Source organism: Dermochelys coriacea, chromosome 3 (assembly GCF_009764565.3).
Source record: "Dermochelys coriacea isolate rDerCor1 chromosome 3, rDerCor1.pri.v4, whole genome shotgun sequence".
Taxonomy (NCBI): Eukaryota; Metazoa; Chordata; order Testudines; family Dermochelyidae; genus Dermochelys; species Dermochelys coriacea.
Genome location: NC_050070.1, coordinates 59,780,437 through 59,795,555, shown reverse-complemented (window position 1 = coordinate 59,795,555; position 15,119 = coordinate 59,780,437). Strand labels below are relative to the sequence as shown.

The window sequence follows — 15,119 nt, the reverse complement described above, 5'->3', positions numbered from 1 at the left end:
ACCCCGGCCCCACCCCAGGCCCCATCCACCCCTTCCCCCAAGCCCTTCCCCCTGCCTGCCTCTTCCCACCCCTGACCCCCCTACCCCCCAGTGCCTCCAGCATGCTGCTGAACATCTGATCCGTGGAATGGAGGGGGAGGCACTGACCGGCAGGGTCATTGGTGGGCAGGAGGCCCGGGGGGTAGGTGGGGGAAGCACTGATCCACGAGGCTGCCGGTGCCTGTTGAGCATGCAGTATTTTTTTCCCCCATGGGTGCTCAACTCTAGTACTCGCAAAAAGAAAAGGAGGACTTGGGGCAGCTTAGAGACTAACAAATTTATTGGAGCATAAGCTTTCGTGAGCTACAGCTCACTTCATCAGATGCATCGGATGAAGTGAGCTGTAGCTCACGAAAGCTTATGCTCCAATAAATTTGTTTGTCTCTAAGCTGCCCCCAGTCCTCCTTTTCTTTTTGCGAATACAGACTAACACGGCTGCTCCTCTGAAACTCCAGTACTGTGTCCAGTTCTGGGCACCCCCATTTCAGGAAGACTGTGGACAAACTAGAGAGTGTCCAGAGAAGAGCGACAAAAATGGTTAAAGGTCAACGTGTAAAGGTCTAGAAAACAGGGCCGATGAGGGAAGATTGGAAAAACTGGATTTGTTTAGTCTGGAGAAGAGAAGACTGGGGGGGGGGGGGGAGCCATGATAACAGTTTTCAAGTACATAAAAAGTTGCTCCGAGGAGGAGGGAGAAAAAACCTCTGGGACTAGGTCAGGAAGCAGTGGGCTTAAATCGCAGCAAGGGCGGTTTACGTTGGCCATCAGGTAAAGCTTCCCGGCAGGGTGGCTAAAGCACTGGCTTAAATTAGCGCGGGAGGCTGTGGCACCTCCCTCGAGGGAGAGTTGCAAGAGCAGGCTGGACACGCCCCGGGAACGGGGAACCGCGGCCACCGGGAGCTGCCAGCGGCTCAGGTAAACAAAGCGTCCGGGGGCCCGCCAGCGGCGGACCCTGAGCAAGCCGCGCACGGAGCCTGGGAACCCCGGCAAGCCGATGGGGCCTTCGGGACTTGTAACTCAGCCCGGGAGCGGCACGAGCGCGGCACGCGACACCCCGCCCCACTGCAACAGAGTCCGCATCGCGCAGGCGCCGGAGCCCGACACCGAGGAGGGGGGGGCGGGGCTTCCTGCGGGAGCCGCAGAACGAGCGACGCTCTGTGAGTTTAATAGAGCCGCTCTAGCCACCTGCCGGTCCTCTCTATAGCAGGCCGTGCGTTTGCGTAGGAGCGGGCTGCGGCTAGCGATTTCCGCTTCCGGTGTCCTTGTTTCCCGGTGCGAGGTGAAGGGACCAGAGGCAAGATGCTGCGGGACCTGCTGGTGAGCGAGCGAGCGAGCGAGCGAGCGAGCGCGGGCGGGCGGGACGAGGAGCAGCTCGGCCCCGCCGCTTCTCCTCGCCCCGCCGCAGCGTCCCCTGCCCGGGCGTCTCTCCCGCCGTCCGGGCCTCGCCGCGCTGTGGGCTGTCCCCGGGCGGAGGGCAGCGAGCGGCCTGGCGCCCGCAGGGGAGCCCTGCCCCGTCTCCCTTACCCTGAGCGGCTCCGGGGGCCCCGCCGTTCGGCCGGCGGCGGTTGCGGCGCGCTCCGGGGGAGCCGGCGGCTCTGAGGAAGGCCCTGGCTAGGGTGCCGCAAGGTCACGCTGGCTCTGCCCTCGGCCCGTGGGGATGTCCGCCGGCCGCGTAAAACAGCCGGAAGCGCCGCAGTTGGGGCGTCTGTAGGCAGCCGCCGCCTGCTGTCGTCTTTGCTTTCCTTGGTCCGCAGCTGCCCGTGGAGCTGAAATGAAGCAAAGAGAAACAAAGCCTGGGAGCAGCGCCCTGCCCCGTGGTGTCACGGGCAAGATCGATTTAACGTGAATCCTTAATCCGTTATGACTCCGGTAGATACAGTTCTCAGCTGATGAATGACTCCTCCTTAGGGGTGCTTAGGCATTGGTTTTTTTTAAGGGTTAAGTAGGCTTCAGTCTTAAACGTGGAAAAGCATCTATTGCCCCCTCTGCTTATTAAGGTTAGGGTTTTCTGAGGGGCTCCATGGCTATGGGATGGTAAATGTAAATATTTACGTGAAGGTCTGTGGTGGAAAAGCTCTATCGAAAGGGAGGGAGGGTCTTGCAGCTTGTGCTGAAGATGGGAAGCCTCTGGACATGACTCTTTTGGAAGTTTATTCCATAGCAAGATCCTCTTTCATTATCTCAATCTGTCACACATTTAATTCTGAGCTTTGTAAACTGCATTTTCCTGGAGGAATTTAGCCATCTAGGCAGGTTATTGGTGGGGATGCACTTTCTGGGTCAAGGTTTCAAACGGCCAACTAAGGCGGACACTACAGTTGGAGGAAGTGTAGCAAAGAGATGAACATTTACAGCACAGTTAAATAGCTTTGCAGCCCAAGTCAGCTGACATAGGCCAGCTGCAGGTGTTCAGTGAGGTAGACATAACCTTGGTGTCTTCTCTTTTCTTCTAGAGGTTGTATGTGTACAATGGAGATGAGGGAGTACAGGATAGATCTGGAATTTGGGGTGTATTTTGAGGGACAACGTGCAGTTGGTATTACCATCTTTGAGCCCTGTGGGAGATAAATAATTTGAGCCATTGTCGTAATGGGCTGTCACTCCATCCATGTCATGTAAGGGGATCAGCAGTGATTTGGTCAGTTGTCAAGGCTAGAATGGTTGAGTACCTGACTCAAAAATGACTGAATGAATTTTGATCAGACGTTGGGCTGAGATCATTTGAAAGGTGACTTTAATAGAAAGCTGTGAGCAAGATAAATTTTTTGCAGTTCGTGTAGCTTTTTCTGTCAGAGCTATGGTAATTAAATGAGATTCTAGGCTTGTGTAATCTTATGACTCAGCATAACAAAATTTAAAATGATTAAGATGGTTGTTTTTCTTTAGTGCTGCAGCATAAGCCTAGTCTTTGGCACAGAAAAGAAGAAACAGAGGGCATGCAACTATAGCTTCTGTTTTTACCAGTTAAACAGTAATAGTTTGGAGTAGAAATAAAACAAAAAACACCCTGAATCTCTTCCATAAAACTTGAGTCCTCCAGTTGACTAGTCTTAGTATTATGCATGTCCCAAGTTTTGGAAAGCTAAGATCCCCTCATCCTTGTAATTCTAGAAATATGTGTAAGCCGTAAATAGTTAGGAAGACTTTCACTTCAGTGTGGATAAGTATAACTAACTTTTTAAAGTGTTATATGTTGTAATTGTAGGCTCTTCGGCAAATTTCCCAGAGGACCATAAGTACTGCTTCACGCAGACAAGTTGCGAACAGAGTTCCAGAGAAGCAAAAGCTTTTTCAGGTATTGAATAGGCATGATCAACGTCTAATTTTATCGCAAATAGAAAAGACTTTGATAGAATGTATCAATATTTTGTGCAGTTCTTTGATTCTAGCATTTAATTAGATCTACTTTCACATTTTAAATGGGAATAACTTGAAAAACTAATATTTTAAATTGACTAAGAGCAGTGTTCATGTTATTGAAGTGCTCTGTACATAGATTCATAGATTCATAGATACTAAGGTCAGAAGGGACCATTCTGATCATCTAGTCCGACCTCCTGCACAGCGCAGGCCACAGAATCTCACCCAACCACTCCTATGAAAAACCTCGCCTATGTCGGAGCTATTGAAGTCCTTAAATCATGGTTCAAAGACTTCAAGGAGCAGAGAAGTCTCCCTCAAGTCAACCATGCCCCATGCTACAGAGGAAGGCTGGACTTCTGCCCTGGAAGAAAATTCCTTCCTGACCTCAAATATGGCAATCAGCTAAACCCTGAGCATATGGGCGAGATTCACCAGCCAGATACTACAGAAAATTCTTTCCTGGGTAACTCAAATCCCATCCATCTAATATCCCATCTCAGGGAATTTGGCCTATTTACCCTGAATATTTAAAGATCAATTACTTACCAAAATCACATTATCCCATCATACCATCTCCTCCATAAACTTATTGAGTAGAATCTTAAAACCAGATAGATCTTTTGCCCCCACTGCTTCCCTTGGAAGGCTATTTCAAAACTTCACTCCTCTGATGGTTAAAAACCTTCGTCTGATTTCAAGTCTAAACTTCCTGGTGGGCAGTTTATACCCATTTGTTCTTGTGTCCACATTGGTGCTGAGATTAAATAATTCCTCTCCCTCTCCTATATTTATCCCTCTGATATATTTATAGAGAGCAATCATATCTCCCCTCAACCTTCTTTTAGTTAGGCTAAACAAGCCAAGCTCCTTAAGTCTCCTTTCATAAGACAAGTTTTCCATTCCTCGGATCATCCTAGTAGCCCTTCTCTGTACCTGCTCCAGTTTGAATTCATCCTTTTTAAACATGGGAGACCAGAACTGCACACAGTATTCTAGGTGAGGTCTCACCAGTGCCTTATATAACGGTACTAAAACCTCCTTATCCCTACTGGAAATGCCTCTCCTGATGCATCCCAAAACCACATTAGCTTTTTTCACAGCCATATCACATTGGCAGCTCATAGTCATCCTATGATCAACCAATACTCCAAAGTCCTTCTCCTCTTCTGTTACTTCTAATTGATGCGTCCCCAACTTATAACTAAAATTCTTGTTATTAATCCCTAAATGCATAACCTTACACTTCTCACTATTAAATTTCATCCTATTACTATTACTCCAGTTTACAAGGTCATCCAGATCCTCCTGTATAATATCCCGATCCTTCTCCGAATTGGCAATACCTCCCAGCTTTGTATCATCTGCAAACTTTATTAGCACACTCCCACTTTTTGTGCCAAGGTCAGTAATAAAAAGATTAAATAAGATTGGTCCCAAAACCGATCCCTGAGGAACTCCACTGGTAACCTCCCTCCAACCTGACAGTTCGCCTTTCAGTAGGACCCATTGCAGTCTCCCCTTTAACCAATTCCTTATCCACCTTTTGATGTTCATATTGATCCCCATCTTCTCCAATTTAACTAATAATTCCCCATGAGCCACGGTATCAAATGCCTTACTGAAATCTAGGTAAATTAGATCCACTGCATTTCCTTTATCTAAAAAATCTGTTACTTTTTCAGAAAAGGAGATTAGGTTGGTTTGGCACGATCTACCTTTTGTAAAACCATGTTGTATTTTGTCCCATTTACCATTGACTTCAATGTCCTTAACTAATTTGTCCTTCAAAATTTTTTCCAGGACCTTGCATACTACAGATGTCAAACTAACTGGCCTGTAGTTACCCGGATCACTTTTTTTTCCTTTCTTAAAAATAGGAACTATACTAGCAATTCTCCAATCATTCGGTACTACTCCTGAGTTTACAGATACATTAAAAATTCTTGCTAATGGGCTTGCAATTTCAGGTGCCAATTCCTTTAATATTCTTGGATGAAGATTATCTGGGCCCCCCGATTTAGTCCCATTAAGCGGTTTCAGTTTTGTTTCTACCTCAGATATGGCAATATCTACCTCCATATCCTCATTCCCATTTATCATGCTACCATTATCCCCAAGATCCTCTTTAGCCTTATTAAAGACTGAGGCAAAGTATTTGTTTAGATATTGGGCCATGCCTAGATTATCTTTAACCTCCACTCCATCCTCAGTGTTAAGCGGCCCCACTTCTTCTTTCTTTGTTTTCTTCTTATGTATATGGCTATAGAACCTTTTACTTTTGGTTTTAATTCCCTTTGCAAGGTCCAACTCTACTCGACTTTTAGCCTGTCTCACTTTATCCCTACATGTTCTGACCTCAATTAGGTAGCTTTCCTTGCTGATCCCTCCCATCTTCCACTCCCTGTATGCTTTCTGCTTCTTCTTAATCACCTCTCTGAGATGTTTGCTCATCTTGGTCTACAACTCCTTCCTATGAATTTTTTCCCCTTTCTTGGGATACAGGCTTCCGATAGCTTCTGCAGTTTTGATTTAAAGTAATCCCAGGCCTCCTTTACCTTTAGATCCATAAGTTCTTCAGTCCAATCCACTTCCCTAACTAATTTCCTTAATTTTTGAAAGTCAGCCCTTTTGAAATCAAAAACCCTAGTTGCAGATTTATTTTTGTTAATCCTTCCATTTAGTTTGAACTGAATTAGCTCATGATCACTTGAGCCAAGATTGTCCCCTACAACCATTTCTTCTATGAGGTCCTCGCTACTCACCAAAATTAAATCTAAAATGGCATCCCCTCTAGTCGGTTCAGCAACTACTTGATGAAGGAATCCATCAGCTGTCGCATCTAGGAAAATCTGAGCCCTATTATTATTACTAGCACTGGTCCTCCAGTCTGTATCTGGGAAGTTAAAGTCTCCCATGATCACGCAGTTTCCATTAGTATTTATTTTATTAAAGACATTAAAAAGGGCTCTATCCATATCCAAATTAGATCCCGGAGGTCTATAGCACACCCCAAGCACTATCGTAGGAGAGGCTTTACTAGTTTTCTTCCCCAATGTAATTTTTGCCCAGACGGACTCTGTCTTATCCATTGCATCGCTTCTTATTCTTTACATTCTACCTCATCATTGATATACAATGCTACTCCACCACCTTTACCTTTGTTTCTGTCTTTCCTAAACAGCACATACCCTTCAATACCTGTAGTCCAGTCATGACTACTATTCCACCATGTTTCTGTTATCCCTATAATATCTGGTTTCACTTCCTGCACCAGTAGCTCTAGTTCCTCCATTTTGTTAAGGTGCATCTTTTGACTTGTCAACTGTTGTACAATCTGACTGCTTGAGTGATCGTGTTACATGGTTTAAAATATATGAACTTGTTTCACTTTCTTGAACTAGCCTTTTGATGGGATAAATGAAATAGTTCCAGGTAGGAAAAGTGTGTTCATAGAACAAATGAAAGGTAGAAAATGTGTGGGAGAAAACAAATACTTAGGCCTCCATTCATCTGAAGAAGTGGTTTTTGACCCATGAAAGCTTATGCCCAAATAAATCTGTTAGTCTTTAAGGTGCCACCGGACTCCTTGTTGTTTTTGTAAATACTGAGGTAGTGCACATGAAAAAGCATCACACAGCAAATTCGCTACTTACTGATGTATTTCTGTAGTTAAAGGATTGTGGGGTTTTAATGCTTAGCCTGTAGCCATACCGACAAACTTTATACATATCAAATCTCCTAAAATAGGCCAGATTGAGCCTGTTCAGAGCTTGGATGGGGCAATTCCCAGGAGAAGACTTGTAGAAAGTGGTATTAGACACTCAGCAGGAGGTACGGTTTCCACCTGAATTAGTATCCCAACATAGTGGTGGCAGTAGGACTTCCTGTTAGACTGCTATCTTTTGGATGATTGGGGTATTGATTGCTTGTGGCACTCTTGCAAGACTAGGAGTATCCTAGCCCAAACCTTAATTTGAGTGACTGCTCTTCCTACCTAAACTCCCATGTCATTTCAGTTGGCTAAATTCTACAATTCTCATTCTAAAGAAAACTCATTTAGGGAGTTCTGGCACTAAACATTCTGCCACATTCCACTGCACAAGTGCCATCATTTGCACTGGATAAAATTCTATTAAAGTTTGCAAAGCACCTTGGGGGCTTCTTTTATTTTGTGGATGAAACATAATGTACTGATATAATAGGATGAAAGATGCTGAGATTTGCAACTTCCAAATAACCTTAACATCAGAATGTAGTATCTAACTTTTGATTCAGAAAAAGAACTTGAAGGACAAGATTGACTCTTAAGTTACTGACATAAAAAATATGTTGGAACATACTTGACTAAAAAGGATTCTTCAAAAAGAATGAAAACTAACAATATTTGGAAAGAATGATATGGCTACCCAGCTCTCAAAATTAATTTGTAGGTCATGTAATATTTGGTAAATTTAGAATATCTAAAATGAACAACTTAAACAGCATGCACATATTATTCATGTTCCTATTTTTTTATTATTTCCATTAGGAGGATAATGGAATGCCAGTGCATCTTAAGGGTGGACTAGCAGATGGTTTGCTGTATAGAACCACCATGGCTCTAACGGTTTTTGGTAAGGTTTGATAGAAAACTGTATTATTAAACAGTTATATTTCTTGTGTAACCTGAAAAGTAGTTGTCTTAAAATGTGAATGGCAAGTCGTGTGTGTGTGTGTGTGTGTGTGTGTGTGCACATGCACCCATGTGCGTACTTGTGTTTAAAATCACTTCATAATAAGGCCAAGCAAAGTGTTGTTAGACTGTAAATTCAAAAAACTTTAAGCTTAGGTTGAAACATAAAATCTTCTGAAAGCCTGATTTAACCTATCTGTTAGGAGTACTCACGACATATAAATACAACTTCAAGTGTTTTCTATATATATCTATATCTATATCTATATATATATATAAAAAAAAAAATTACCCTAAAAGAGAAGCAAAGGTAAAATTTCATCAGTAAAAACTTTTCAGTGCTCCAAGTGAAGCTTGAGTTGAGGCTCTAGAGAACCTCACTTGCTGTGAGGTTTACGTCAGGTCTATCTCTTAACTGGATCCTACATACTGCAAGAAAGTCTTTGCTTTACAAAATCTCAAACTTGCAGCTCAGTTTGTATGTGTACCTTTTTGTAAACTTAATCTTGTCTCTTTCCATTTCAGGAACATGTTACGCTGTTTATGAGCTGTTTGTAGCTGCAATGCCCAAGAAAGTGAAATGATTCCAGTTTACAAGATGCCTCCTTAATTAACATCTTTGTCCAATTTCACGTAATTCTTCAGGGATCTTGCTTGTCCTTGTCATAAATGGTTGATTTCATGTTTGGGATCAATATTTATTGTAACATGTTAACTGCAACCAATAAAGCAGTTTTTACATGATTTTGTGGTAATCTGCGAATTTGTCAAACACGTTCTACATACTTAGAGTTCTGGTTCCTAACAGTGAATTCGTATTTATTAAGTGTGACTAATTGTGTTCATTATGGTAAGGTCTCTGCTTAAACAGAACTCTTCTTGCGTATAAATTGCAAGAAAGTAAGAACATAAGAATGGCCCTCCTGGGTCAGACCAAAGGTCCATTTAGCCCAGTATCCTATCTTCCAACAGTGGCCAGTGCCAGGTGCCCCAGAGGGAATGAACAGAACAGGTAATCAAGTGATCCATCCCCTGTTGCTCATTCTCAGCTGCTGGCAAACTGAGACTAGGGACACCATTCCTGCCCATTCTGGCTTATAGCCATTGATGGACCTATCCTCCAGAAATTTATCTAGTTCTTTTTTTAACTCTGTTATGTTCTTGACTTTCACAACATCCTCTGGCAAGGAGTTCCACAGGTTAACTGTGTGTTGTGTGAAGAAATACTTCCTTTATGTTTTAAACCTGCTGCCTATTAATTTCATTTGGTGACCCCTAGTTCTTGTGTTATGAGAAGTAGTAAACACTTCCTTATCTACTTTCTATACTAGTCATGATTTTATAAACCTCAATCATATCTCCCCTTAGCCGTCTCTTTTCCAAGCTGAAAAGTCCCAGTCTTACTATCTACTCAGATAGAAGCCATTCCATAACCCTAATAATTTGTTGTCCTTTTCTGAACTTTTTCCAATTCTAATATCTTTTTTGAGATGGGGTGACCACATCTGCACACAGTATTCAAGATGTAGGCATATCATGGATTAATAGAGGCAACATGATCTTTTCTGTCCTATTATTTATCCCCTTCTTAATTATTCCCAGCGTTCTGTTTGCTTTTTCAACTGCCTCTGCACATTGAGTGGATGTTTTCAGAGAACTATGCACAATGACTCCAAAATCTTTCTTGAGTGGTAACAGCTAATTTAGACCCCATCATTTTATATGTATAGTCTGGATTATGCTTTCCAACGTGCATTACTTTGCATTTATCAGCATTAAATTTCATCTGCCATTTTGTTGCCTGTTACCCACTTTTGAAAGATCCTTCTGTTGCTCTCTGCAGTCTGCTGGGTCTTAGCTCTCTTCAGTAATTTTGTATCATCTGCAAATTTTGGCACCTCACCGTTAACTCCCTTTCCCAGATCATTTTATGAATGTTGAATAGGACTGGTCCCAGAACAGACCCCTGGGGGACACCACTATTTACCTAACACTCTCCATTCTGAAAACTGACCATTTATACCTATCCTTTGTTTCCTATCTTTTAACCAGTTACCAATCCATGAGAGCACCTTCCCTCTTATCCCTTGGCAGCTTACTTTGCATAAGAGCCTTTGGTGAGGGACCTTGTCAAAGGCTTTCTGAAAATCTAAGTACACTATATATCCACTGGATTCCCTTGGTCACAAGCTTGTTGACCACCTCAAAGAATTCTAGTAGATGGGTGAGGCATGATTTCCCTTTACTAAAACCATGTTGACTCTTCCTCAATAAATTATGTTCATCTGTATGTGACTATATTCTTCATTATAGTTTCAACCAATTTGCCCAGTACTGGAGTCAGGCTTACAGGCCTGTATTTGCCAGGATAACCTCTGGAGCCCCTTTTTAAAAATTAGGATCACATTAGCTATCCTCCAGTCATCTGGTACAGAGTTCAGTTAAGTGTTTTGAATACAGGACAAAATGTGAAGTGTCTAACTTTTGATTTCTAGTTTAATTGAAGTCTAAGCTAGTTAGACCTTACAGTAATTTACAGGAAAAATAAAATCCTCTAAGTTTTTGATTGATATCAAACTAGATCTTTGGTCAGAAGTGAAGAAAATTTTCAAGTTGGAAGGTTTAATAGGCCATATGTTAAGCGTTTTGGTTTTAAAATAACATATTTAAAGTCCCTAAAAACTGAGATATTGCAGGAGGAGTAGAATTTCCTATGTTTAAAAATAGAAAAAGTATCTTTCCTCTCACTGCTTCACCAAGCTAAGACAGCATCATTTTGCCTGCAAGGGAACACACTATACTTACAGAATATATATATATAAAATTCTGTAAAATTTTTGTGGTGGTGATGAGAGCTTTTTTGGGTTAAATTCACGTCTCTGGTTGGTCTCCTTGGTGCTTTCTTAAAAAAAAAAACTTATTAAAACCCCATGTTTGTCTATTTCATGAAATTCTGTATCTTATTTCTGTGTACTTGCCCTGCTCATGTGTATACTTAAAGTGTTTTTCTGCTCATTTCAGCAGCAGTAAGAAATACCAGTTTATTTTATGACTTCTATAATCTCAAACTGATCAAGTCTGCTTCTAAACTGATGAGGATAAATCAAAGCAGTCAACTATAAACTACTTGGTTCTTGTTGTCATGTTCACCACTAGTAGCAATACTGGGTTTTGGTATAGGGTAAAACAATAAATGAAACTGAAGGAGGAAAGTCCAGCACAGTAATATAGAGTCTGATCTCAGTTTTCCAGGTGTAAATCCAGAACAATTCCCCTGACTAATGCAGTTACAGGTGTTTTATAATAGTAGACACTTATACTTCACTAGTAACCGAAGTCCTAGGTCAGAATTGTTCCCTACTGTAGTAGCACAAACACCTACCATTACAGAGAATTAATGGTGTTGGGTTATGAGCAATGTTAAAATGAGTAGGGCAGGACTTAACGTCATGGAGATTTTTTTTTTGTTTTTTTTTTTTTAAATGCTGTTACTTATTGCTATACTTCATTTAACAATAGAAAGGCATCATAGAAAATTACCTCTAGTGTATATAATTGCAATACCAAGACAACCAAACAGCATTGTTGTAGCCAGAGTCGGATAAGTGCTGTAGCTGATGGGAAAGAATTTGGAATGTACTTGAACAAGGGGTGTGTTGTCTTGTTTGAGGAACCCTTCATACTAAAAATATCCCAGAAAAGTAACTTTTTATTTGGGGGAAAAAGTTCTACCCAGTCATTTTTTTTCCAGTTTGTAAAATATCTATTATTTGCCTATTGGTATAAGACTTAGGCACACAATTAGCAAATTTAAATGACCAACAAGCAAAGGTTTGGGGTTTTTAAACACATTTCTTCCCTCCTGTCCTAAGTGAAACTAAGGTGATTGCAGAATCTGGGTGCCAGCCTACTTCATATTTTGTTTTCAGAGCATTTCTGCTCATCATACATCTCACTACTACCATAGTTGAAATCATGGAGTTTTGGAGTGCCACAAGTAAGCATGCTACTTTAGACAACTGAAATATGACAAGTGTGTGTGTCCAGGAGCAATACATAGAACATAGCTGAAGGAAGGAATAGATTCTTACATTAAGACTTCCAGGGAATTGTCACATGTACACAGCCTGTTGCAATAAAGGAGACTAGTGAGAAAACAGCAATCCTAATAAATGGGTGATGAGGGATTTAGAGGAGGAGAGAAGACTGCTGCATGAGGGAGGTAAATGCATATGAAAAGGACACATGAGTGATGAGAGAAGGCTGAAGGATAGAGGAATGGAATTGACAGGAGGAAGAGAGAGGGAGAGCTGTACCTGCATTGTCTCAATGTAACTGCAAGATGGTGAGCTGACTGAGTGTTGGCAGGTGATGGAGCTGCAGCCCAAATCATCCCTTCATTCTCCCCTTCACATACTGAGGCAGCCTCACATTCACAAACAGGAGCTGTGATGGAAGAGATGCCTGCAGATGCTAAGCTGACCAGTACCATCCTCTGGGATCACTGGGGTAAGAATAGAACCACTCATCCACAGCTCTGTACATAGCTGCCAGCCTCTTCAGATATACCAACTGAAAGATGTAAAAGCAGCCTTGTGGGCACCTACTATTTCTTCAGGAGATCTAAACAATGAGATCTACATATTCACCTTACTACATGCAGATCTAGCAGACAAAGGTATAACAAGATCTAATGACTGCAAGCTGAAGCCAGACATGTTCAGACTGGAAATAAGGTGCAAATTTAACAGTGAGGGTAAATAAACATTGGAACCACTCACCAAGGGTTGTCATGGATTCTTCATCACTGGCAATTTTTATATCCAGATTGGATGTTTTTCTGAAAGATATGCTCTAGTTCAAACAGGAATTTATTCAAGGAAGTCCTATGGCCTGTGTTGTACAGGAGGTCAGGCTAGGTCCCTTCTGGCCTTGTAACTTATGGGTTCCCCCCTCACCTTTCTAAACTGTCATTCACCATAATTATCATTCCTTGCTATTGCATGTTGCTTCAGCAGTCTGTCATTGAGATACAAGTGCCTTATTCTTCCCTCCCCTCATCACATCCTGATTATGGTGTGTGTATATATATATATATATATATATATATAAAATCTCAAAGAGATGGAGCTTGTGCTGTATAACTGCTAAAGTGAGTCAGACAAAATTATGCACAAACCCACCCTGATCAGTCAAATCTGACTGCAAAGAAGTCATTTATGTGGTGAGAGTTCATTGTGAGTCAGAACTAAATGTACATTTCCAACATATAGTATTGTCCATCCTTTCATGTGTATGCTTGTGCAGTCTTACTGTTTTTCAGACAGTCCTGCTTACTAAAACACCTTTTTAGTTTAGCTTCCCTAAAGTCTGTTTGAAGCATAAAGCAAAACAAAAAAAATCCCCAAAAAGACAAAAAACCCTCCAAAATAAACAAAACATCTTTTGTGATCACTTTTATTTTTTAAAAAAGAAACCAAAATAAATCCTTTGTGCTTTTGAATGTACAGTGTTTGTTCAGCAAATGAGTACCTGTCAATATATTTAATGGTACCAGCTGTCTGTACCATTAAACAAACATTTACCTGTTTAATACTCTGCAGCAAATGGGAATACTTGTGCATTCCTGAGGTAAGAAGTGAATTCCCACAGCTGTAGACCCAGCAGGGAGAGGAAACGGTCTGAGGCCTGTTCTCTTCTAACTTGTCTCCCTATTTGTCAAGCCTTGTTTGGGTGAGGCTCATTCCTATGAATAATGCCAATATGTTTGCTGTTGGATTAAATCATCATAGGCCTGAATTGGCATGTGTTAGCTAAAGCGTTATGTACAATCCAATCTCTTTCTATGAGGATATTTGCTAAGAAGCCTCGCAATCAAGCCTGCTCCTTTAGAAAACACCACCAAGATAAATTTGAAAATAGTGGCAGCTGGTGCCTTGGGTAGAAGAGTATTTGCTGCTCACGGTGGTGCCTTGGTAAAACAATTTATCATCCTGTGGAGCATCAATATTTATACACAGTACACTTTAACAGAAGTTTCATTCGTTACTTGTTACGTGCCCAAGGGAATTCAGGAGAAAGAAGAATTTGTTCTTAACTGATACTTTCCTTTCTTCAGGTTCCCAAGTCCATCAGTCTGATTTCTCAAAAATGGCAGGATCTTTTTTGTATCTCTTTATAAAGATATATTTCTCTGTCTTGTCTCTGCAATGCACAGAATTTATGTTGTTCTAATATTTAAGTGTAAACTAGCTCATTTAGTGTATTCACAGCTCTGGAATTTTCACTGATGGGATTTTCTGGGAGTGGAGCTGAGCCACCTGCCAGTCCCTGACAAGTCTAATCAGGTTTGCTATATGCCTTAAACATAGAAAGCCTAGAGGTGATGATTGGTGGAATACCTGAAAAGGAATGATCAGGTAAGAACAAATTAAAATTAGAATATATATATAAACCATCAATCATGTCTCTTTGGGGACATAAAGGGCTATAATAGAAATGACTGTGCAGAAAGACATGGAGATTATAGTTTAAAAAAAAAAACTAATGAAGGCTTTCTGGAAGCAATCAGGAATGTTGCAAAATAAAACATGAAAGAGCCAAGGACATAGTAATGTTATAATAGTACATTGCAGAAAACGGAAAGCAGTGTATTTAAATATTGTCTGTAATGGGAAAATTGTCAACTCATATTTCAGTGCCACAGGAGCATTGTTCCCAGGAGTCAAAGATTAATTGTCCCCATGATTTCTCACTGTAATAAAATGATACTCCTGGTTGCAAATAGCCACACTATATAGTAATCTCTTCTCAGAGGTGTTGTAGCCATTGGATAGTGAAAATATAGTTCCCACTGATTGCACAAGGAGCAGGTTGTAAGAAATTAGTCCACAGTAAAAAATTCTTCTGTAGAAATTTAAGAAACTTTTGATAGTGTCTTTAACTAAAACAGCTTAATTTACCACAAAGATCTAGAGCACAGAATGACTAGAGCCTCTCCTGCCATAGTCTCTCTAGCTTGACACCTTGTCTATGCCAGTGGGCT

General features: G+C 41.4%; 1 protein-coding gene across 1 annotated transcript; it reads left to right on the top strand.

The window, feature by feature from the left end:
* The first annotated feature begins 1,201 nt into the window (after positions 1-1,201).
* LOC119852926 (cytochrome c oxidase subunit 7A2, mitochondrial) lies at positions 1,202-8,818 on the top strand. Its single transcript, XM_038395044.2, has 4 exons — positions 1,202-1,356; positions 3,245-3,334; positions 7,931-8,015; positions 8,600-8,818. Exons 1-4 carry the CDS (start codon positions 1,339-1,341, stop codon positions 8,656-8,658), a joined length of 252 nt encoding a protein of 83 aa, XP_038250972.1. The 5' UTR covers positions 1,202-1,338; the 3' UTR covers positions 8,659-8,818.
* The last annotated feature ends 6,301 nt before the right edge of the window (positions 8,819-15,119 follow it).